This window comes from Heptranchias perlo, chromosome 20 (genome assembly GCF_035084215.1).
Source record: "Heptranchias perlo isolate sHepPer1 chromosome 20, sHepPer1.hap1, whole genome shotgun sequence".
NCBI lineage: Eukaryota > Metazoa > Chordata > Chondrichthyes > Hexanchiformes > Hexanchidae > Heptranchias > Heptranchias perlo.
The window spans coordinates 52,174,752-52,200,302 of NC_090344.1; the positions used below are offsets into that span (position 1 = coordinate 52,174,752).

General features: G+C 43.3%; 1 protein-coding gene across 1 annotated transcript in view; it reads right to left on the reverse strand.

The window, feature by feature from the left end:
* polb (polymerase (DNA directed), beta) overlaps nucleotides 1-25,551 on the reverse strand; it is a 152,662-nt gene that overhangs the window by 4,341 nt on the left and 122,770 nt on the right. The window contains exons 12-13 of the mRNA XM_068001382.1: nucleotides 24,476-24,540; nucleotides 5,513-5,652 (exon numbers count right to left, since the gene is read on the reverse strand). Coding sequence (XP_067857483.1) covers nucleotides 5,513-5,652; nucleotides 24,476-24,540 — 205 coding nt within the window. The remainder of the gene's footprint in view (nucleotides 1-5,512; nucleotides 5,653-24,475; nucleotides 24,541-25,551) is intronic.

The following is a 25,551-nucleotide window of genomic DNA, read 5'->3' on the forward strand; positions in this document are numbered from 1 at the left end:
TGCAGAGTTGATTGAAATTTCCGAACTTATGTACAAGAATATATTAAGTTTTGTTGAAAGATGACAGAAATTAGTTTGACGGTTTATTGAAGCTTTGACATTATTTAATGCAACACTTGCAATACTTTTAAATACCTTCGGGGGGAAAAGGCCATCTTTCACATCACAAGCCAGTTAGTGGCAAACAACAATTTTAACTACTTTTGCAACAATACTCAGGGGCAGTTAATGCTGTAATGGCCATCTGCACTATGTCATAGGCCTCCATCATAAGTTCCTCCTAGAGAGACAAGTATATTATTCTGCAATGGAACCCTGCTATCCATTTGTAGAGAGGAATCATTTCCACCAGGTGCTGAAGGATATTCCAGATGTTCAAAACCTAGTCTGAAAACAGCTTTTTTCTGCTCTACTGAAAACTCCAACTCTTGTTGGCATATGGTTCCATGGACAGTATCTTACATTGACATGTACAACTGACAAATTCCCATACAATGGCCCAAAATTAGCTGCTTCCAAAGGGAAAAAATGGGATAGTAAATCTACATTGAAAACCCTTGCACTCCTTCTTGAAGCAAGTTCAAGAATGCCATTGCCCATGCAATAGGCTGGCAACAGATCATGAACGATTTTGATAGATTAAATAAGGAGAAACTGTTTCCAGTGGCAGAAAAGTAGGTAACCAGAGGACACAGATTTAAGGTAATTGGCAAAAGAGCCAGAGGCAGCTTGAGGAAAGAAAATTTTACGCAGCGAGTTATGATCTGGAAAGCACTGCCTGAAAGGGTGGTGGAAACAGATACCTTAGCAACTTTCAGAAGGGAATTGGAGAAATATTTGAAGGGGAAAAAATTGCAGGGCTATGGGGAAAGAGCAGGGGAGTGGGACTCGTTGGATGGCTCTTTTAAAGAGCCGGTACAGACACGATGGGCCGGCTCTTTCAAATGACCTCCTTCTGTGCTGCATCATTTTATGAAAGGCCCTTACTCGGTTTGGAAATGCTTTGTGGGGTAGGAAGGTGAGAAGTACAAAATTCTGAAATTAAGAAAAAAAACCAAATTATCGAAGTTCCTTATTGCACTGGTGGAGCCCATAGAAGGTTAAAAGATGGAGCTTTTGGAAAGCATTGTGGTACAATTTAAAATAGAGTCTGGGTAGGACATGCCGAGATACCACTTAGACCACTTAGTGACTGCCTTGTTTATCTCATTAGGGAAGTATTTTGATTGAATTTAATTATAGGCTAGTGAGGAGTTGTGAATCCAACACATACTTTTGTTGAAAACAAAAAGTTGCGTGTGCAGAGAGGCTTTCTAAATTGTATCTTATTATAGGTGTGCTTCTGAGATTACAAGCCTCTGCAATACCCTGGTACACTAATTATGGGTCAACAAAGCTCCGTCAAGGTCTGCAAATAGCCCAGGACTGATCGGCAGTACAAGCGATCCCCATACCTCTTTGTGAAGCTGCCTCCAGTCTTTGGCACAAACAGCACATCATACTTTGTTTACATTACATATAATTATTCACAGTTTTATTGTGAGGACTTTTAACTCTTTAGCAGCTGCTGGAGCAATTCTGCATCCAAATAAAAACCAAACAAGAAAACAATTTGGGGAATTACCCAAAGAATATTTTGAAATAAGGCAGGTCTTGAGAGTCTGTACAGTACCCTAATTCACCTTTATTAATATTCAGCGTCGGAAAATTATCGGTGACTAAAGTCTCCCATTTCCTGATCGTACTCTTCTAGGCCATCATCTGGAGTCAGACTATTTTACTTTTGTAATGAAAGGATGGTCAAATAACTTTTTTACTGTTTACTTTTAAATTAGCAGAAAAAAGTAATACTTGAAACAACCTCCTCCTAACTATGCCTGCTTGTTTCTTGTGCTCCATTACACTGAACTATTGCAAGTTGCTGATGTGGAGCACTTTTACTTTTCTAATATATTTAATAAATATCATTGCTGAATTAGGTGGTAGAGGTACAGTTCTGAGATGCTGATACAATTCCAACTTTTGCATGGATTAATCTGTAATCAATGCAAAATTTGGAGGTCTGATGCGGATTTTACACCGGAAAGTGGTCAGCTGCGAGTTGAATTTCTCTCCCCAAATGCATGAAGATACTGCTTAAATTAGACTGCAACTTGTAGTATTGTACCTATAGTGTCTCTCTATAAGTACTGACCTATTAAAAAAGTCAATCAAGCATAAACTCTCAAGAAATCAGAAACATATCACAGAAAGACAAGTTTGTCAAGTTCACCCCAAGATTTCTTTGAATGAAGAAATGTTGAAGATTCTGCGCTTTATAGTCATTTGAAACCAACTTATTTTCAGATGTTGTGTAACAGAAGAGGAGTTTGTATTTTAAAAACTGGAAGGGTGCTATACTCAGAGGGGTAAAGGCTAACCTTACTTCAGAGTAAAGACTATCGATAAACAGAACCGCTAATTTACATCGGCATTTCTTATTGCAGTACTGACTTAAAGATGAAAGTTGTCGGTTAATATAATATCTGATCTACCCGCAGCAAAAGCACCAAGAACAGCTGATAAAAAATGTTCCGCTTTTAGCTGAAGAATGATGAGCTAACGTGATCTCAAAATTCCAGAGACTGGCACAAGACATACATTGAAGGAAAGAAAGAGGATTCTCAATGCTCTTCCGAAAGGAGTTGTTCTTATTTAATTAAATCTTATATTGCAGTGTGCTCTTTTGGAACTGAACACGCATTTTTGAAGAATAATCACAACATCCCAGATCTACAATAACATATCATTTCATAAGGAAAGAATATAACAAATTGCTGCTGAGATTAAACCCCCAAAATGCAAGGACAAGGCAGATAAATACCTTGATGGAACTTTGGTCTTAACTACCATTAAAATTAAACAAGCCATCAGAATTTAGGGATATATACGATAATTATCCCTAAAAGTAAATTGAAAAGTTTGTGTTTAAACCTGGAAAGGTCAGTGTCACCATGCTGCAGTTTTGGACGAACCCAGCAGCAGCATGCTCATTTTCCACGAGAAGAACTGCATCTTCTTTCTCTCCTGTTAGCTTGCATCAGTCTAGAGCATGCTTTCAGTTGCCTACATCATGTAAAATGTGCAAAATAAAACTCCATGGTGGAGAATTTGCCAAGGATGCAGCTAATGATACGTCAATTCCTTTCGGCACTATATTTCGTGGGACAGTTGTAAGCATTTATTATTTAGTTTATTTTATTTGTTCCTTCCAAGGTTATTTTGTTGATTAGAATTGAAGTTTTCTGATTGCAAACATGGTTTCATTGTTGAATTGAAAAGTTGACCACAGCTGATTTCACCTGCTTTTTGACCCAAACTCAGAAAATGGAACCCACAAATCAGAATGTTCAAAAGGGAAGTGGATTTGCAACTCTGATTGATAAAATCTGTAAAATATAACATGTTGCATTCTTATAAATGTTTCATAATTTCAGCAAATGCCCGTCTACCTGAACCTGAACCAGAAGAATCACTGATATCAATCTCTTTGGGTAAAGTTGCAGTCTGATCTGCTTCCTGCACATCTATTGCCTTTTATCACTGCATTCTGTTTGGAATCTTTATCCTCTATAACACGGGGACCCTGATTTTCCTGCCCCCACATCCTAGCATAAAAGTCGAGCAGTGCACTTTTTGCAAGCACCCAACTCCACCTTGGCTGATGCCAGCCACATTTTTGGCTTCAGTTATTTTAAATATGTCAGGCAAGTGCCAAGCAAGACGAGAGCCTGAGAATTAATACTCACTCCAATTCAGGGGTGGGAACGAGTGAACTGCTGCAGGCATTAAATGAAGAATATCACATGTAGCAATGCAAATGGTTTTGTGGGCTGTTGACTGTTGTCAGAGAGAGAAACTAATCGCCTCCAGGCTGCAGTGCAGCCTGCCAGCACCTAAGAATTTTTTTAAAAAACGTATCTGTGTTGCTCATTGCTGGCTATCCTTTACAGATCCTCCAATCTGGAGGGGCAGTCCCACAACTTCAAACACCCAACTTCCATGGGCAGCCATCCAGCGCAATCCCAGGAAAATGAGATGGGTGACATGATGATGTCACTTCAGTGTTGCCTGCATTCAATTTAAATGCTGTTGTGCAGGCACAAGAATCTCTGTAGTGTGCTGGAACTCTGATTCAGCAGTAAGGAGAGGGTGGGTATTCTTTCCCCAACAGTTGCCTTTGGTCACTGCACTCATGTCTCAACGTTAGTCATTTGCTTTATCCTTCATTGCTCCTGATATGGGGAAAGGGCAAGGAACTAGGACTCGAGTAGATAGCTTCAGTTGAAGAGCTAGCATTGCACTGATGTCTGAATGGTCCCTTTCTGTGTTGTAACTTCTATATCTGCATATCATTGACTTTATTTAAAGGAAGCTTCTCAAAGACGTCCCACACTTCTTTGGATGAGGTCGTGCATTTTTCATTAGCACCGTTTCCCCATAGTTATTGAATAACAGCTTGACTGAGGATAGTCCTTTCTTAATTCAAAATGGTGAGGCATTATGGCCCATGAGCAGGACCAAATAGTTTTATCGTGGCTAATACTTCAATACCCTGAGGAGGAGGAAATCTCAAGAAGAAATATGCCAATTGGATTGAATCGCAATTTCTGCAACCTCTGACACTTGGACAGAATTCATCTCTAAACCTCCAAGTCCTTCAACAGAAGAACAAAAAAACGGAGCTCTACTAATTTTCTTTCTGCATTCCCTCCAGCAGAACAGTCAAGTAAAGCCTCGCATATGCATTTTGTACAGGCTCCAGTAATATTTGTGTAGGGTATTATAGTTAACTGATTTTGCACTGTTGCAGATGAAACTGATTAGGCTAACCAGCACACTCCTGCCAGCCTTCCCCCATCAGATCTACACCAAGATCCAGCATTGCCAACACTGGTAATCTTGTTAACTATTTATTGATTTTGCCTTATTCTTTCAACTCTCTCTCCTTTCAACACACATTAAAACAATACTGCAAAATCGATAAATAGCTAACGCTACGTCCCTTTCCTTGCACATTCTGCAGATTAATCATGGACACTTTGATTTGATTTTTTTTTTAATAAGACTTGTGAAATATCTTAAAATTGAATACTTTTGCCTTTTCTAACCAAATGTGTGCAATAAAAACACAAGCTGATTCGATTTAGCTGTAAGCACAAAGTGACATTTTCTTCAGAAACCCATGGCTCACTCCACTAAAAGGGTAAAATTAGTTCAAGTTGTAAACTCCCCATCAGGGTGACAATAATGCCCAACTTACACATTTGCTTAATAATATTTTGCCATTCAAGACTTTTTTGAAACACAATGATCATCTGCTAGTAGAAACTTTATGGGGTTTATTAAAAATAAGGAGATATTTATTTTGTATTTGACCAACATTTTTTAAACATAAATCTTTATCAATTTAGTAAAGAGGCATTCAAAGCTCTTGATAACACTAAGGCTTCCAATATCATTCAGCTCCTACCTGTGCTTCCCAGTGGGCGAATGGTGTACTCATTCAATGTGAAGCCTTTTTCCAGCGCCTGGGTTCTCATGTTCTTGTTAAAAAGGTCACTGCCAGTGAAATAAAGCACACCACAGAAATACTGATCTTTTGGAATAAGCCTACAGGAGGAAAAGCACATGGTTAGCAATCAGTATCCAAAGTAATAGACACAATATAGGACAATAAGCTACTGGAGGATGGAAAGGTTTGAATCCCAAGCCCATTCAAACTAGGTAACATGGTGTAATTAACTACAGACATAATTTGTCCAATTTCTGAAACACTGGCAACTGCAATTAGCTTTTAAGAATAAACACATTAACAACAACTAAAACTTCCTTCAGAGGCACACCTGTATCCTCTTTAGCATCGCTTCTGAACTGCTGATCCATAGTCCCTGATTCCAACGATATATCCAGAGTATCATAACATCTGCGGTCAATCTACATGAATATAGACTGGTGTTCCATGAAGGATTAGACCGCGGCTACTCAAGTCTAAAGAGAGAACAAATTCTAAATGGATGCCTCTCGCACTAAGTTTAAATGAAGGGAAGTGTCTTGGACCTGACGTGGAATAAGTTCCACCCCCATCTGGGTCATCAATATCACTGAATGATCTGTTTCGTGATGATGTTTTCAGCTGAGCAGCACTGTGTACTTGGCAAAACAGGGCTATTACTGTTAAAAATGCACGTTACAGACACAAGAACGTTACAATAAAATTACATACAATTGTGAACATAAACCATCACGTGATTATTTTACTCATGATCTCCTTAAAAACTTCTATTGGAAGTCATGGCAAGCAAATTGCCACAGTTCTAATGCTTAAATGACCAGTACAATTAGTTTTAACTTCTTGCAGGCTAAATTGCCGGACAAATAGCTATCTGTGTTATGGGTCAGATCCAAAGAATGAGTATTACATTATTTAAAAACAAAACAGAGGGAAAGAACAACCAGGGTACTTTTTGTATTAGTGGTTACAGAGTCGAGCACAAAATCATCTAAAGCTGAATCAGTCAGTCACAGAAGTGAGTTCTGTAACTTATCAACATTCCCAGATTAATACACTCCTCAATAAAACAGCATAATGCCTCTTAATTATTGGCTACTTTTACATTCATACTGGTCAGATTTTCATAAGTTTCATTTTAACAAAATTTAGTTTGTTTAAAAAAAACAAATATTGAATGCATTTCTTCAAGCTGGTTTTGATTGACTTCAAATTGAAAATTGCTGGTTGCACCAGGGTTAAGGAAAGTGGTCAGCCCATGGTTTGAAATGGAGACTCGAGTCTGATGTGAATTTAAACAATGAAGAATAGTGAGTACGGGAGGTCCACTGTGCTTAAGCTAAACAAAGACAAAACGTAAACCACAATGATGAACACATGACAATCTAAGCTGATACCCCAGCACTGGAAGAACACCAAACACAACAGTATACAGTTAGGTAATGCCTGCATCGAAAAGCAAGAAATATGTTCATTATCATTAGAATGGTAAAGGTGATGGTAAACCAAGCTATGACAGTCAGCCTTGTTGGAAGTATCTTAACCACAAAGAAGTCCCCAATAGCCGCACAGATTGGGTCATTTGAAGTTGCCTTTCCCAACCCCAAAGAATCATGTTTGGGTAAACACCACCCATTCTCAGTACTTGTGCACTAAAAATTCTCTTCAAAATCACCTTGTGCATTTCTGCAATCCTCTTGCTCACCTTTTATTCTTAACCTTCAGCAGGGTGTATTACCTAAACCCTCTGTTAGATTTTTGTTTCGTGCTCCTTTCACTTTTGTCTTTTCTCCAATGCTGGACCATTTATCTGTTACCTATAATTTGCTTGTCTATTTTTTTTGAAAGATTGGTTTTATTTTAGAGCTGGAATAATTCTGCCAGGAGTAGTCAATGTCCAAACCAGCCCGTACCTTTTTGGGAGAAGCACTATAAAAGAATTGGGAATAGATTAAATTGACCAATAAAGTAAAAGAGGTTTGTAAAAATTATTAAATGAAGATAAAGATTTAATGGACTACATTTTGGCCCAGAAATTCAGGTATGCGGGGGTGGCAGGGACCAATCTCCACATCTGAATGGTGAGTCCTCTCGATATCCCCACCATCACAAAAGCCAGTCTTCAGCCAATTCGATTCGCTCCACGTCATATCAAGAAACAGCTGAGTGCACTGGATACAGCAAAGGCGAGACAACATCCCGGCTGTAGTGCTGAAAACTTGTGCTCCAGAACTAGCTGCGCCTCTAGCCAAACTATTCCAGTACAGCGACAACTCTGGTTTCTACCCGACAATGTGGAAAATTGCCCAGGTATGTCATGTCCATAAAAAGCAGGACAAATCCAATTAGTCAAATTACCACCCCATCAGTCTACTCTCAATCATCAGCAATGTCATGGAAGGTGTCGTCGACAGAACTACCAAGTGGCACTTACTCACCAATAACCTGCTCACCGATGCTCAGTTTGGGTTCCGCCAGGACCACTCGGCTCCAGACCTCATTACAGCCTTGGGCCAAGCATGGACAAAAGAGCTGAATTCCAGAGGTGAGGTGAGAGTGACTGCCCTTGACTTCAAGGCAGCATTTGACCGAGTGTGGCACCAAGGAGCTCTCGTAAAATTGAAGTCAATGGGAATCAGGGGGAAAACTCTCCAGTGGCTGGAGTCATAACTAGCACAAAGGAAGATGGTAGTGGTTGTTGGAGGCCAATCATCTCAGCCCCAGGACACTGCTGCAGGAGTTCCTCAGGGCAGTGTCCTTGTCAAAATTATCTTCAGCTGCTTCATTAATGACCTTCCCTCCATCATAAGGTCAGCAATGGGGATGTTCGCTGATGATTGCACAGTGTTCAGTTCCATTCGCAACTCCTCAAATAGTGAAGCAGTCCGTGCCCGCTTGCATCAAGACCTGGACAACATCCAGGCTTGGGTTAATAAGTGGCAAGTCACATTCGCTCCAGCCAAGTACCAGGCAATGACCATCTCCAACAAGAGAGAGTCTAACCAGCCCCCCTGAACATTCAACGGCATTACCATTGCCGAATCCCCCAATATCAACATCCTGGGGGTCACCATTGACCAGAAAATTAACTGGACCAGCCACATAAATATTGTGGCTACAAGAGCAGATCAGAGGCTGGGTATTCTACAGCGAATGACTCACCTCCTGACTCCCCAAAGCCTTTCCACCATCTACAAGGCACAAGTCAGGAGTGTGATGGAATACTCTCCACTTGCCTGGATGAGTGCAGCTCCAACAACACTCAAGAAGCTCAACACCATCAAGGACAAAGCAGCCCACTTGATTGGCACTCCATCCACCACCCTAAACATTCACTCCCTTCAGCACTGGCGCACCGTGGTTGCAGTGTGTACCATCCACAGGATGCAGTGCAGCAATTCGCCAAAGTTTCTTTGACAGCACCTCCCAAACCCCCAACCTCTACCGCCTAGAAGGACAAGGGCAGCAGGTACATGGGAAAACCACCACCTGCACGTTCCCCTTCAAGTCACACAACACTTGGAAATATATCGCTGTTCCTTCATCATCGCTAGGTCAAAATCCTGGAACTCCCTACCTAACAGCACTGTGGGAGAACCTTCACCACACGGACGGCAGCGGTTCAAGGTAGCGGCTCACCACCACCTTCTCAAGGGCAATTAGGGATGGGCAATAAATGCTGGCTTTGCCAGCGTCGCCCAAATCCCATGAATGAATTTAAAAAAAGTCCTGAGGTTCACCCGATATTGGGCCTAAGGCATTATTTCCATTGAGCCAGCAAGCTGCGGAAAGTAACAGGCATCTCGCCAGTGAAGCAGCATTGAAGATTCAGCTGCTGCAATGCTAACAGCAGTCCTCAGGTAAATGAGGAAGGGGGAGACTGTGTCAACTCGGGAGCGGTGGGGGGAGGGGGGGGGGGTGACGGCAGGGAGGGAGAGATAGTAGCGACGATTGAAGGAGCAGGGGCTACCTTTGAATGTGGGGTCGGGGGGAGCATTCCTGCGCCTCCTGGCTTCACATTCAGGTAAACATATTTTAAAAAATAACATTATTGGTTGCGCCCTGTAGCAGTCCCTTTAAGGACCACCTGTTAGGCCACGTGTAGACTGGTTTTCTGAGTGCAGCTGGCACTGGCTGCCTCAGGTCAAACCAATCGTGCAGTGGGGGCATTAAACAGGCATCAGGCTCCTAATTTGCACGTGCAAAGAGCATAATGCCTGTATCAGGCATTGCATGCCGATTTTTTGGGACTTTACCATATTGCGGGCGATGCACCTCCAGCTCACAATGAGGATGACCTTCCTGCCTGCCATATTAGAGGCTTAGGAGACCGTTTAGCGCACAAAAAGCAGGCGCTGTGTGACTGAATTTCGAGGTCATAATGCACTGCAAGTGCCCACAAGAACCAAGACTTTGAACAAGAGTAACAGTTGAAGAGATGCCCACTTCATCTTGGTGATTTTCTACCTCCTGAAATTGCAGACTGGTTTAACTTTTAGAGCTCAATCCTTGGAGGATTGGATGAAGCTAGCTAATGTTGGCCTCTATCTATTGTTCCCTTTCAAGGAGAACATAAGAACATAAGAAATACGAGCAGGAAAAGGCCATATGGCCCCTCGAGCCTGCTCCGCCATTCAATCAGATCATGGCTGATCATCAACCTCAACTCCACTTTCCCGCCCAATCCCCATATCCCTGATTGGCCTACAGTCCAAAAATCTATCTATCTCAGCCTTGAATATATTCAATGACTCAGCCCTCTGAGTAGAGAATTCCAAAGATTCACAACCCTCTGCATGAAGAAATTCCTCCTCATCTCAGCCTGAAATGGCCAACCCCCTATCCTGAGACTATGCCCCCGAGTTCCAGACTCTCCAGTCAGGGGAAACAATCTCTCAGCATCTACCCTGTCAAGCCCTCTCAGAATCTTATATGTTTCAATGAGATCACCTCTCATTCTTCTAAACTCCAGAAAGTATGGGCCCATTACACTCAATCGCTTCTCATAGGACAACTCTCTCATCCCAGGAATCAATCTAGTGAACCTTCGTTGCACCACCTCCAAGGCAAGTATATCCTTCCTTAGGTAAGGAGGCCAAAATTGCACCCAGTACTCCAGGTGAGGTCTCACCAAAGGCCTGTACAATTGTAGCAAGGCTTCCTTACTTTTATACTCCAACCCCCTTGCAATAAAGGCCAACATGCCATTTGCCTTCCTAATTGCTTGCTGTACCTGCATGCTAACTTTTTGTGTTTCTTGTAAGAGGACACCCAAATCCCTCTGAACACCAACATTTAATAGTTTCTCATCATTTTAAAAATATTCTGTTTTTCTATTCTTCCTACCAAAGTGAATAACCTCACATTTCCCCACATTATACTCCATCTGCCACCTTCTTGCGCACTCACTTAACCTGTCTATATCCCTTTGCAGACTCTGTTGTCCTTCTCACAGCTTACTGTCCCATCTAGCTTTGTATTGTCAGCAAACTTGGATACATTACACTCGGTCCCTTCATCTAAGTCATTAATATAGATTAAGACAGTACATGAGCAGTGGTGTTCATTTAAGGAGTTATTTTACAACATTCAAAAAATATATATTCCACTGAGGAAAAAAGGGTGTAAAAGAAATGACAGCCATCCGTAGCTAAGTAAAGAAATTAAGGATAGTATCCGACTAAAAACAAGGACATATATGGTAGCCAAACTTAGTGGGAGGATAGAAGATTGGGAAGTCTTCAAAAGACAGCAAAAAGTAACTAAAGGATTGATTAAGAAAGGGAAGATAGATTATGAAAATAAATTAGCAAAAAATATAAAAACAGATAGCAAGAGTTTCTACAGTTATATAAAAAGAAAAAGGGTGGCTAAGGCAAACGTAGGTCCCTTAGAGGATGAGACCGGGAAATTAATGGTGGGAAACATGGAGATGGCAAAAATGCTGAACAAATATTTTGTTTCAGTCTTTACGGTAGAGGACACTAAGAATATCCCAACACTGGACAAACAGGGGGCTCTGGGGGGGGGGGGGGGGAGGAGGAGCTAAATACGATTAAAATCACTAAGGAATTGGTACTCAGTAAATTAATGGGACTCAAGGCGGATAAATCCCCTGGACCTGATGGCTTACATCCAAGGGTCTTGAGGGAAGTGGCAGTGGGGATTGTGGATGCTTTAGTAATAATTTTCCAAAATTCTCTGCACTCGGCAAAGGTCCCGGCAGATTGGAAAACTGCTAATGTAACACCCTTATCCAAAAAGGGTAGTAGGCAGAAGGCTGGAAATTATAGACCAGTTAGCCTAACATCTGTGGTGGGTAAAATTTTGGAGTCTATTATTAAGGAGACAGTAGCAGATCATTTGGATAAACATAATTTAATAGGACAAAGTCAGCATGGCTTTATGAAGGGGAAGTCATGTCTGACAAATTTGCTTGAGTTCTTTGAGGACATAACGTACAGGGTGGATAAAGGGGAACCAGTGGACGTGGTGTATTTAGACTTCCAGAAGGCATTCGACAAGGTGCCACATAAAAGATTATTGCTCAAGATAAAGAATCACTGGAGTGGGGGTAATATTCTGGCATGGGTGGAGGATTGGTTATCTAAAAGGAAGCAGAGAGTTGGGATAAATGGTTCATTCTCGGACTGGCAACCAGTAGCCAGTGGTGTTCCGCAGGGGTCGGTGCTGGGTCCCCAACACTTTACAATCTATATTAACGATTTGAAGGAGGGGACCGAGTGTAATATATCAAAGTTTGCAGATGATACAAAGATGGGAAGGAAAGTAGAGAGTGAGGAGGACATAAAAAACCTACAAGGGGATATAGACAGGCTGGGTGAGTGGGCAGAGATTTGGCAGATGCAATACAATATTGGAAAATGTGAGGTTATGCACTTTGGCAGGAAAAATCAGAGAGCAAGTTATTATCTTAATGGCGAGAAACTGGAAAGTACTGCAATGCAAAGGGATCTGGGGGTCCTAGTGCAAGAAAATCAAAAAGTTAGTATGCAGGTGCAGCAGGTGATCAAGAAGGCCAACGGAATGTTGGCTTTTATTGCTGCGGGGATAGAATATAACAACAGGGAGGTATTGCTGGAGTTATATGAGGTATTGGTGAGACCACACCTAGAATACTGCATACAGTTTTGGTGTCCATACTTAAGAAAAGACATACTTGCTCTCGAGGCAGTACAAAGAAGGTTCACTCGGTTAATCCCGGGGATGAGGGGGTGGACATATGAGGAGAGGTTGAGTAGATTGGGACGCTACTCATTGGAGTTCAGGAGAATGAGAGGCGATCTTATTGAAACATATAAGATTGTGAAGGGGCTTGATCGGGTGGATGCGGTAAGGATGTTCCCAAGGATGGGTGAAACTAGAACTAGGGGGCATAATCTTAGAATAAGGGGCTGCTCTTTCAAAACTGAGATGAGGAGAAACTTCTTCACTCAGAGGGTGGTAGGTCTGTGGAATTTGCTGCCCCAGGAAGCTGTGGAAGCTGCATCATTAAATAAATTTAAAACAGAAATAGACAGTTTCCTGGAAGTAAAGGGAATTAGGGGTTACAGGGAGCGGACAGGAAATTGGACATGAATTTAGATTTGAGGTTAGGATCAGATCAGCCATGATCTTATTGAATGGCGGAGCAGGCTCGAGGGGCCGATTGGCCTACTCCTGCTCCTATTTCTTATGTTCTTATGTTTATTTTGTAAATAGCTGAGGCCCAAGCACCAATCCTTGCGGCAACCCACTAGTTACAGCCTGCCAACCTGAAAATGACCCGTTTATTCATACTCTGTTTTCTGTCCGTTAACCAATCCTCTATCCATGCTAATATGTTACCCCCAGCCCCATGAGCCCTTATCTTGTGTAACAACCTTTTATGTGGCAGCTTATCAAATGCCTTTTGAAAATCCAAATATACTATATCCACTGGTTCCCCTTTATCTACCCTGCCAGTTACACCCTCATTGTAATGTGTCCAAGTTTGCTGACTATTTGTCAAACACGATTTCCCCTTCATAAAACCATGTTGACTCTGCCTAATCATATTATGATGTGGAGATGCCGGTGATGGACTGGGGTTGACAATTGTAAACAATTTTACAACACCAAGTTATAGTCCAGCAATTTTATTTTAAATTCACAAGCTTTCGGAGGCTACCTCCTTCCTCAGGTGAACGATGCGGAAATGAAGATTTTATAAATCAAATGATGATTTTATAAATCATATTATGATTTTCCAAGTGCCCTGTTACCACTTCCTTAATAATGGATTCCAGCATTTTCCGGACAACCGATGTCAGGCTAACTGGCCTGTAGTTCCCTGTTTTCTCTCTCCCTCCTTTCTTGAATAGCGGTGTTACATTTGCCACCTTCCAATCTGCTGGGACTGTTCTAGAATCTAGGGAATTTTGGAAGATTACAACCAATGCATCCACTATCTCTGCAGCCACCTCTAATAGAACCCTCGGATGTCGGGCATCAGGTCCAGGGGATTTGTCGGCTTTTAGTCCCATTAATTTCTCTAGTGATGTTAATTGCTTTAAGTTCCTCACTCTCATTATCCCCTTGGTTCCCCACTATTTCTGGTATGTTTTTTGTGTCTTCTACTGTGCAGACGGATACAAAATATTTGTTTAACATCTCTGCCATTTCCTTATTCCCCATTATAACTTCTCCTGTCTCAGCCTCTAAGAGACTTTTGCTACTCTCTTCCTTTTTACATACATGTCGAAGCTCTTACAAGCTATTTTTATATTTCTTGTTAGTTTACTCTCATTCTATTTTCTCACTTTTTATCAATTTTTTGGTCATCCTTTGCTGGTTTCTAAAACTCTCCCAATCCTCAGGCTTACTACTCTTCTTCGCAACATTATAGGCCTCTTCTTTTAATCTAATACTATCCTTTACTTCTTTAGTTAGCCATGGATGAATCACTTTTCCCATGGAGTTTTTTTCTCAATGCAATGTCTATTTGTTGAGAATTTTGAAATATTTCTTCAAATATTCACCTTTGCTTATTACCGTCATATCTTTTAATCTAATTTCCCAATCTACTTTAGCGCAACAGAAACAAAAATTGAGAAGGTCCAAAACCATAAATTGAAATTTGTAAGTATGAAACTCTTGAAACTCAGTGACCAGACACCATACATTAGTATTCCAAGCTCATCCATGCATGAACCAATGCCTTAAGTATGAGCAAGCAGTTGAAGACCATCCCAGCAAGTTTGACAAGACTTTGGAGAGATTCCCCAAGGGTATACTTAAATTGGTGGTTAATGTTGCAGGGGAAGTTTTACTGAATTGATGCACTTGTGTAACAATAAAAAAAGGTGCCAGCTTCGAGATATTAACCAAAGCACTGAGTTGCCCAACACTCTTTCTTTTATAATAATGGAACACACTCTGATGCTAAACAGGTAATGTTGTTAATGTCTCTTGACAGTTAGACAGAGAAAAGGCAAGTGAATCAGAGGATTTGAAGAGAATGCTTCCAAATAACCTCTACTGAATGAAAGGAGGAGATTTTTTGTGTCAGAAATGTGGCTGATGAACCAAGACTCAAGGTATGGAATACCACCAGTGTTTAATACAGTTGGAGAGATCAAGGCAAATCAAAGACTAGAAACATAGAAACATGGAAAATAGGAGCAAGACTAGGCCATTCAGCCCTTCGGGCCTGCTCCGCCATTCAAAATGATCATGGCTGATCGTCTAACTCAGTACCCCGTTCCCACTTTTTCCCCATATCCCTTGATCCCTTTAGCATTAAAGGAGAGATTGGGTCGACTCGGCCTATATTCACTAGAGTTTAGAAGAATGAGAGGTGATCTCATCGAAACATATAAAATTCTAACATTCATTCTCGGGATGTGGGCCTCGCTGGGAAGGCCGGCATTTATTGCCCATCACCAAGTTGCCCCTTGAGAAGGTGGTGGTGAGCCGCCTTCTTGAACTGCTGCAGTCCGTGTGGTGAAGGTTCTCCCACAGTGCTGTTTGGTAGGGCGTACCATGATTTTGACCCAGTGACTCTTGGAGGATGTGGCTGTGTCTTGATACCCTCCCACTTAGTTAAATGTCCTGCCATTGCTAATTATCAAGACTATGTGAACAATGGTTATTTGGATGCTTTGGTGATTTACTTACCCTTCAGGCTTATAGATTCCACCGTCTTTGTAGCACTCTGTGGCTCATATTCCAGTAAATACCCAATTCAGAATAAATTATCTTATATTTATGAAACAATAGAATCATCTAAAAAAAAAAACACAAAAACTCCTGTGATACTGCTAAATAGTTTGACCTGGAGCCCAGGCACCCTTCCAGTACAGTTGGCTTTTACTGCCTCCTGAACTGAAGTGTATCTGGCAACATCAGGTTAATTTTAAAAAATTTCTTTACTTCCCCTCGAATAGGCCACAGGGAAAGCATCTCCAGCTAGGAGGTCCAGGCCACAACTACAAGACTGTTATTTGAGCGGCTACTTGAAGACACAAAGCAAGCAGAATCAGATGCCAAGTCAGGAACAATTGAGCAATGTGTTCCAGCCATGTGTTAATTACAAGTCAGCCCTGGCAATTACTAATTGTGAATTGTTAATTGCAATAAGGAAAAGCCGTAGTCAAGTTTTCTGGTATCAAATGAAGGACTGTCAGTATGTTTGCCTCGTCCCCAAATTCCAGTTTTATATGAATTCAGTTCCAAGCGAGCTTAACACAGTATTATGTATTACTTTGTTAGCATTTCCGTCTCCACCCACACCGCCCCCCACTTTTTGCTGAAAAGTTGTTCCCTCCCCATTTCTCCTGAAGGCAGTAACTAATGCTGGGTTACAATTCCACAGATTCAAGCAGCCATCTTGCACCACATCCAAATAACCATTGTTCACATAGTCTTGATAATTAGCAATGGCAGGACATTTAACTAAGTGGGAGGGTATCAAGACACAGCCACATCCTGTCTCTTCTCCGTGCTCTACATTTTCCAGCCTGCAGTAAATTTTCCTCTCCTTAACCCAGGAATACTGAGACCAACTGTAGTGCCCCATTGCTGCCCCAACTAACTGAACACAGATTAGGAAATTAAATCAGGATCTTCTTGACCTAGAAAGCTCAGCATCATACTATGACTTGCATTTGCCCACTGAGTTCTGGGTACATATGTTAAGAATTTATGTTAGGTAGAATCTGGCTGTTTAGGTAAGGAATCACAGGGTAAATTCACTGAAACCACTCTTGAAGGGAGTGCAGGTGGAAAACCAATGCTGTGGGATTGTGTCCCTATCTCCAGACCCCGCTCCCTTTGAGCTTAGCTTCCTGCTGAAGTGCAGGGTCTTTACCCTTATAGTCCAAAATATTTTTTCTCAGGAGCCTTTAAATCCAGTTCAGACTGATTACATCAAAGCTACTTCTCTCCGCTGGCTGTAAAGTTTCTTGTAAAAAGGACTTTTGGTAGTCTCAACCTGGTATCCAAAAACAGGAGAAAACTGCTCACAATTCAGGATGAATTAGCACTAAATTCATAGTCACACACACATATTCATTAGCAACACTAGCTGTCTTCCATTTACATTCAATATTTAATTATAAATAAATTATATAGATGGCAATATTGCAGATTCCCATCCTCATCTTCAAATCCCTCCACATCCTGACCCCTAGCTGCCTCTGTCATCCCCGCCAGTTTGTGTCCCTGCCCCCACCATCTGGTCCACCCATCACTTGTAATCATTTCCTCCATCAGTGGCTGCTCCTTTAGTAACTTTTCTCCACCTTCAAACTCCCTCTCTGAGCAATTCCATTTTGTCACCTCCCTCCTGACTCTGGTATAGGGTTACCAACCCTCCAGGATTGCCCTGGAATCTCCAGGAATTCAAGACTAAAGTGCAGGACATTGCTGTGAGCAACACTGGAGAAAAATTCTAGGGGCATTAAAAAATTGTGCTTTTAAAAAAATTTTCTTTCACACTTTTGTTTATATATCGGACATGGGAAAAAAGGCCGTTGACCAACAGTCAAGAATCATCCAATCAGGTAATGAAGAGTCTGTTCACTTTCCGATTGGTGTAGGAAGACAGTGCACCGTGAGTATGGACACGTTGGTTGTCCAATGGCGGGAGTGTGGGAGCAGAGGGCTTGGAGACAGGAGGACATGTGCTGAAACCTCCAGGAATATGTCCAACCAGTGTTGGCAACCCTACTCTCATATCTTTTTTCATCCCAGCTGCGTATCCAATCTCTATCCATCAACCTATAAATTGCTCAGAGATGTCTCTTTGTAAATAACAAATGCTATATAAATGTAATCTGTAATATCAACAATTTACATATGTACAGAAGTATGAGTTGAATTCAAAGAGAGGCACTGGGCCATAGTTTGTGTGGAAGTGTGCTTGCAATCCTATATCAACGTTATTAACTACTGTAACTCTGGATGGGGGAAACAATCTGAACTAAAGGCAGTTTCAATAAGGTCTGATTTGATGCTGCTCCCTCTAACTCCACTTAAACCCAGCGATGTTAAGAGGAAAAAGTTCTAAATTTTTTATATGTTTTTACACTGAAAAGGCTCACTGAATCTTAATCATAAATGTGGCTGTGCAGTGAGCTGTAATTAAGGACAGCAGTTTGATTTAAAAAGATGGCGGTTGTACAGCAGACTTAGAATTCCCTAAAGGATATGAGCGTGTTAAGTGGGATCTGTGTGTGTTTTCCGCTATGGTCTCTTCCTATGCTTCAGAATCCTATTTTATTTTCTATGTGTGGCCAACATTTAAATATTGCCATTTTACATTACGTGCATCATATCAAACTAAAAGCAGAGATCAAAGAAACAGGTAAAGAACCTCTGGCATAGCAATAAACCATTCAAGGTGGGAAAACATAGGTTCAATCCCCAGTCTGTACAGAACTAACTCATCTCAGCCAGGGCAGCAATAGAAACATTACAATTAGTATAAGCGCCCACTGGCAAAGGAGGGAAAACAAAATCAGGAGGTCCAATGGGGGCCTGATGATGCTTGGGCCTCCACAGTCAAATAACCTACTGACATTCACTGTCTAGCCTCACACACAAAGAACAGCCACCTGAGCAATGGATCAGGGGATTGTTGGCACCCATGGAGCTGTACTCTAGCAAGATTCACTGCCCTTCAGGTGATGAGGGAAGAAAATATGAGAAAAATAGGAACAAACAACACAAAAGTAGGGAGTTTGGCAAACAAAGAGGATTGTAAAAGACTTCAGGAAGACAAACAACTTAGTGGAATGGGCTGACAGATGGCAGGTGCAATTTAATGTGGCGAGGTAATTCATTCCTTGTTTTCCTTCCCAGGATGTGAGTACACACTCAACAAAAAGATGCTGAAGGGCGCTGATGAACAAAATGACTTAGGGGTTCAAATATATAATTTCTTGAGAGTAAATGAAGCCATAAAAAAGGCCAATAGCGTTTTGGGTTTTATAAATAAGGGCATCGAATAAAGAAGTAACAATTGTACAAGGAATGGTTAGAGTACTGTGTGCAGTTTTGGGCATCCCATTATGGAATAGAGATGAAAGCAGTGTAATGTTGATTCACCGGGATGATGCCAGGGATCGGAATCTACAGTTATGAAGACAGACTTGGGAGATACTGGAACTATTTCCACTGGAGCAGTAAAGGCTAAGAGAAGATTTAATAGAGGTTTTAAAAATTATTCAGGATTTTGATGGGGTGAATAAGGAAAGACTATTTCCTCTGGTTGGGGATTCAATGACAAGAGGCGTCAATTTCAATGTCGGGATTTCCACGATTTTCGGAGCAAAGAGAAATTTCTTTATGCAGAGGGTTGCTGGAGCGTGGAATGTTTGCCGCAAGGTGTGCTTGAGGCAGAGACCATTATATCTTCTAAGGGAAAATTGGATAGATATTTGAAGCAGAGAAACATATAGGGCTATGGGCAGAGGCAGAGTAATGGGATTAGTTTTGGATTGCTCCAACAACAGGCTAGCGCAGTCAGGCTGAGCTGAATGGCCTCGTTTTGTGCATAAATGTCTCTGATTCTATGGATTTACAATGTTAAGAGTAAAGGGCAACAGGTCGTGGAATTAGTCTAATTCAAGAGGGAGAGGGGACAACCACGAGAAGGAGTTACAAGCAGAAATCAGCAAGGAAAACATTGGCAACAGAACATTAACATTCAAAGTTAATGATTACTTGCTAATATTTTACCAATAAAGGTATCATGGTGGACAGCAACAGACAAGTACCTCTGATTGGATCATATTATTTGCCAAGAAAGCAATATTCACCAGATGATTTAACAACTTGCATATATACAGCACCTTCAATGTAGAAAATTCACTCCAAGGCACTTCATAGGTACAAGGAAAAAATTGTTATAATTTACCAAATGATAGTGGAGAATATTGTGGCCTCTCTGTATTAATTTGCTCTGAACACTATTTTCCTGCAGTGATATGAAGTTTGCATCTGCAGTCAATTTAGATTTTAAATAGTTCTAAACTGCTTCTTCAACCTTTTCCTGAGATTGCAGAGTGGAATGGTTAATGATGATGCTTATGTAATTGTTAAAGAAAAGCAAGACTGAAAAAAAAGACCTCACAACATCTATTTGCTTCAACAAATGGCAGTTTCCAAAATATTTTCAAATAGGGCTCGATTTTGGAACGAAGTAGCGGGTGCGTTGGGGGCGGGGGGCTTCGAAAATCACGGAAATCCCGAGCAGGTTCAGAACCCAGCTCCAACCCACAGACCTCCGGGTTCCCCATTGACACGTCTGGATGCGCGCCTGCCTCCCAAATGTGGAAGTCCCACCGGCAATTAAAGTCAGCGGGATGATAGTTAAGAGACTTGTATACATACTGGAAGTACTTAATTTTGTCCACATTAAGGCAGGGGTCCGATTTTGAAACATCCTCAGCATGTTTCCCGTGCTGTGGGGAACACTCCATGTTCTACCAGATGTGTTTCAGCCAGCAGCCAGTTGCACATTCAAATGCTTGTTTGACAGATGGGGAGAAAAGGTGAGTTCTTGCTGCAGGGCACTCAGTTCTTTCACACAAACCTTTGGCTGCGAGATCTTTGTGTTTTCACTGAAAATTCTTACTTTGTGCTCACAATTCTTTTGTTCAGGCATATTTAACAACTTTTCAGACCCCCTCAAACTAACACTATCAGGATGGGGGGGGCGCCATGGCTGCATTCACCACTACATCCGAGGACAAGCAACATCACCATCCTCGTCAGGCATGGCGTGCACTTCCACCACTTGCAGCTCCACAACACAGTGCTGTGCCACAGGCTCCTGCACAAGAGCACAGAGGGCAACAACAGAGAGAACAATGTCGCAGGAGGCACTACCCTTGCCGCAGGGTCTGCAGACCGAGACTCAGCTACCTGGACCTCTCTGAGGAGCAGTGCATACGGAAGCTCAGAGTGAGTCGCCAAGTAGTCACTGACATCTGCAGCCTCCATCATGCCGAGCTGCTCCCGGCTGGGCCAAGCGGAATCTCATTCCCCGTCACTGTCAAAGTCACCACTGCCCTCAACTTCTTCGCCGCCGGATCATTCCAGGGTGCCACGGGGGTCCCTCAGTGGCCTGCGCACTAGTGCATAAGGCAGGTCACCGACGGCTTGTTTCGCAGGGCCTCGCAGTACGTCAACTTCCCCATGGACGACCTCAGCCAGACGGAGAGGGCAATGGGATTCCACTCTATGGCTGGCTTCCCACGGGTGCAGGGTGTAATCGATTGCGCCCATATAGCAATACGAGCACCTCCACACGAGCCAGGGCTGTTCATCAACCGGAAGGGGGATCACACCATTAACACTCAGCTCATTTGTGACCACTGCAAGAGATTCTTTCACGTGAGCGCCAGATTTCCTGGCAGCTGCCATGATGCCTTCATCCTGAGGGAATCCAACATCCTGCCCCTCTTCCACACACCAAACACCCTTAAGGGCTGGATCCTTGGGGACAAGGGATACCCCCTGCTTATGTGGCTCATGACACCTCTGAGGAACCCCACCACCAAGCAACAGCATCGATATAACGACAGCCACATCGTCACCAGGTCTACAATTGAGCATGCTATAGGGCTGCTCAAGATGTGATTTCGGTGCCTTGATCATTCTGGGGGAGCGCTTCAATACGCACCAGACAGAGTGGGACGCATTATAGTAGTGTGCTGCACAACATGGCACAACAGAGAGGGGTGCGCTTGAGGAGGCCCCATTCACATCTGCCACCCACATTGAGGAGGAGGAGGAGAAGGAGGAGGAGGAACTCATGGGCAGAGCAACGGCTACCTGGCTGCTCGTGAGGCCAAGGAGTCACCGATATGGGAACGGTTCTCCTAACATCAGAAAGTGTGAAGAGTCCAGTTGTCACACCACCTGGAAAGAGCAGCGCCCACACCAGGCAGCCCACACCGCCCTGCACAAAACAATCCTGCAACTACACATACACCCACTGTAAAGTGACCCAATGGGTGGCATCAAGTATCGCCATTCATGGTGAACCTCATGAAAGGGCCCTATCACAAAAGCCAGTCAACAATGGGCAAGACGTGGCAGTAATGGTGACAATAATAACATTTAATGTCACTTGAACAAAAAGCAAACATAAATGAAAAACATGACAGTCTGTCAAACACCCTTGTGCATCCCCTTCGTGCTCACAAAACCTTCGCCTTTCGCTTCCGACTACTTCTACGTGGTGCAATCCCTGTGGCTGCAGCAGATGTAGTGGCAGGTTGCTCATGTTCATGCCCTGACTGCTTAGATGCTTTGGGCCTACGCCCTCTGGGTTTTGGATCCCGTGAGAGCCCCTCCAAAGACTGCTCCACCTGCACCTGTGCAGGGACAGACTCGGCCACCTGGAGAGCAGGCAGCTTTGTGAGTACTGGTTGAGAGGGGGGCAAAGGGTGAGACGTGGGAGCACTCTGAGTGGCGTCCCCACTTCCACGTCTCCCTTCGCCATCATCACTCCTACCACCTAACTGCTGGAGAACAGTGTGGTGGACACGAGTGATGCATTGAAAGGCCACTTCTAAAGTATCCGTCAGCCTGTTTAAGGCAGCAGAATGTTATGCACAGAGTCCGAACAGCCGTTGTCAGGGCCTGAATGGACTCATTTGTGAGCCATGCTTGAAGCTCATCGGAAGCTAGCCTTCTCTCCATCGCAGACATTCCCACACTTATCTGTTACAGTAACTCAGGGAGTTGCTCATGTCCGTGTGCCACCATTCCACTCATGCAGGAGTTGGACTCCTCCATTCTCTGCGCTATTCTGGAGAGCGCACGTGGCACCTGTTCCAGTATCTTTCAAATGTGCTGCTGTCCCTCAATCATTCTCCTTTTAAAGGATGGCTCCCAGGGTTTAGTATCTGCGTCCAGCTGAGCAGAGCCTGGAGAGGAGTGCTCCCACTGACGCGGACTCTCCACAGCTGCCCCTGCCACCAATGTCTGCTTGTGCTCACTTGTGTGTGGTGACTCACCAGGGGCCAACATTTCTAAATGAATACTAGGACCCACCGAGGTGTGAGCATCTGCGCTGGTGAATGGCTCGCTCAGATGTGACTGTGCCCCCTCAAAGGCTGGCAGGTCCTCCGAGGAATCGCCCTCTGCCGTCACTGAAGGCCCTGTAAGAGAACAGAAGGCAATATTAAGCAACATCACAGATGTGTCATGTTGCGAGAGCATACTGAGGTGTTGAAGATGGCAAGGCATGTTAACATCAATTCATATTTTGTGTGATGTTAAAGTTGTGTCACCAGACGTTTGTGGGGTGCCAGTCTTGGCGTCCCCGACGGACAGGCACTCGAGGGTGCGGCTCAGCTCCAGCGCCTCCTGCTCAGTGACTGTGAGGACCAGTGTTCGTTGTGGCTCCCCTCCAGTCCTCACCCTCTTGCGTGCATTTTGCACTCTCTTCTAGAAGGGGACAAAGAACAGACATGTGAGTGAATGATGCTGAAGTGGCCAACCAATAAATGCATTGCTTTGGGTGCGGCTGACCGTGAAATAGATACATCAGAAGGTGAGTATGAGACAGTGCCATCACATTGGATGAGGATTGGGGTGAGTGGTAGCGGTGGGGTGACTAATGTGGGGGGGGGGGGGGGGGGTGAGGAAGTGCTGGTAAGTTGAGAATGAGCCTTAAGTGGGTGTGAGCAGTGATGTGATAGAGTAGTCTTGGCAGTGCAGAATGAGCTGGGCAGGGTGGGGGGGGGCGGGGGGAGGTGGGGAGCAGTAATGTGCAGCGCGGAATGCAGGAGAATCAGTTAGTGTACTCACTTTGCATGATCTAGTTAGGTCATTGAAGCGCTTCCTGCACTGATCCAGGTGTGGGAGATGTTGCTGCTGCTGGTGACCTCCTCTGCCACCTCGAGCCAGGCCTTCTTGGTGCAGAGGCAGGGCACTTCCTCCCGTCCGCTGGGTAAAACACATCCCTTCGCCCCCTCACCCCATCCAGTAGCACCTGGAGCGAGGCATCATTAAACCTTGGAGCAGCCTTGTCCCTGTGCTGCTCCATTGTGGTGTGTGGGCGTTTGAAACCTTTGGAGCAATGGCCCTTTAAATAGAACTCCTCCAGCTGACAGCCTGTGATGCGGGTGCGCAGTCCGCACGCTACACAGCTTTCAGTCGGCAAACCCGGAAGCCACGTTAAGTGGCACCAACTGAATTGCGATCGTGTGGGAAAAGGACATTTTTTTATTGGTCAGGTTACCCACGTGCCCAATCACCGCCCCCCCCCGCTGCTACCCTGCCTCCATTCTAATATCAGGGTCATAGAGTCTGATATCAAATCAGATCACTACCTTTGGGCTCTGACCAGATAAATGTGTGTTGGGGGAGTAGCACCCATTCTAGGTGATTTTCTGAGAGCTTTTAAATATGTAATTAACTCACCTAATGTCAATTCTCCTGAATGGATACTCACTGCTATCACCATCATCTGGCAACCGGCAGACACCCTATTGAAGGAAGGGGAAGCAAAGAAAGAGAGTCAGAAAAACACGATGGCACAGGTACACCAGGCCCCAGTGACTAGGGAGCACAGTGACAAAACAATTAACAGCACCATTCTTTTGGTATCTTACAAGTTGAAGCTCATGGAATTGAGGGCAAATTATTGAACTAGTTAGGAAGTTGGCTGAGCAGCAGGACATAGAGAGTAGGGATAATGGGCAAGAATTCAAATTGGCAGGATGTGACTAGAGGTGTCCCACAGGGATCTGTGTTGGGGCCTCAACTATTCACTGTATATATTAACGACTTCGATGACGGGATAGAGCGCCACATATCCAAGTCTGCCGATGACACAAAGATAGGCAGCATTGTAAGCAGTGTAGATGGAAGCATAAAATTACAGAGAGATATTAATAGATGAAGTGAATGGGCAAAACTGTAGCAAATGGATTTCAATATAGGCAAGTGTAAGGTCATCCACTTTGGACCTAAAAAGGATAGATCAGAGTACTTTCTAAATGGGGAAAAGTTCGAAACAGTGGAGGTCCAAAAAGGCTTAGGGGTCCATGTACACACGTCATTAAAATCTCACGGACAGGGACAGAAAATAATCAAAAAGGCTAATGGAATGCTGGCCTTTACATCTAGAGGACTAGAATACAAGGGGGTAGAAGTTATGCTACAGCTATACAAAGCCCTGGTTAGACCACACCTAGAGTACTGTGTTCAGTTCTGGGCACCGCACCTTAGGAAGGATATATTTACCTTGGAGGGAGTGCAACGTAGATTTACTAGAATGATACCTGGACTCCAAGGGTTGAATTATGAGGAGAGATTATACAAATTGGGGTTGTGTTCCCTGGAATTTAGAAGATTAAGGGGTGATTTGATTGAAGTTTTCAAAATATTAAGGGGAACTCAGAGAGAAACTATTTCCGCTGGTTGGGGAGTCTAGGACTAGGGGACATAGCCTAAAAATTAGAGCCAGGATTTTCAGGAGTGAAGTTAGGAAACAC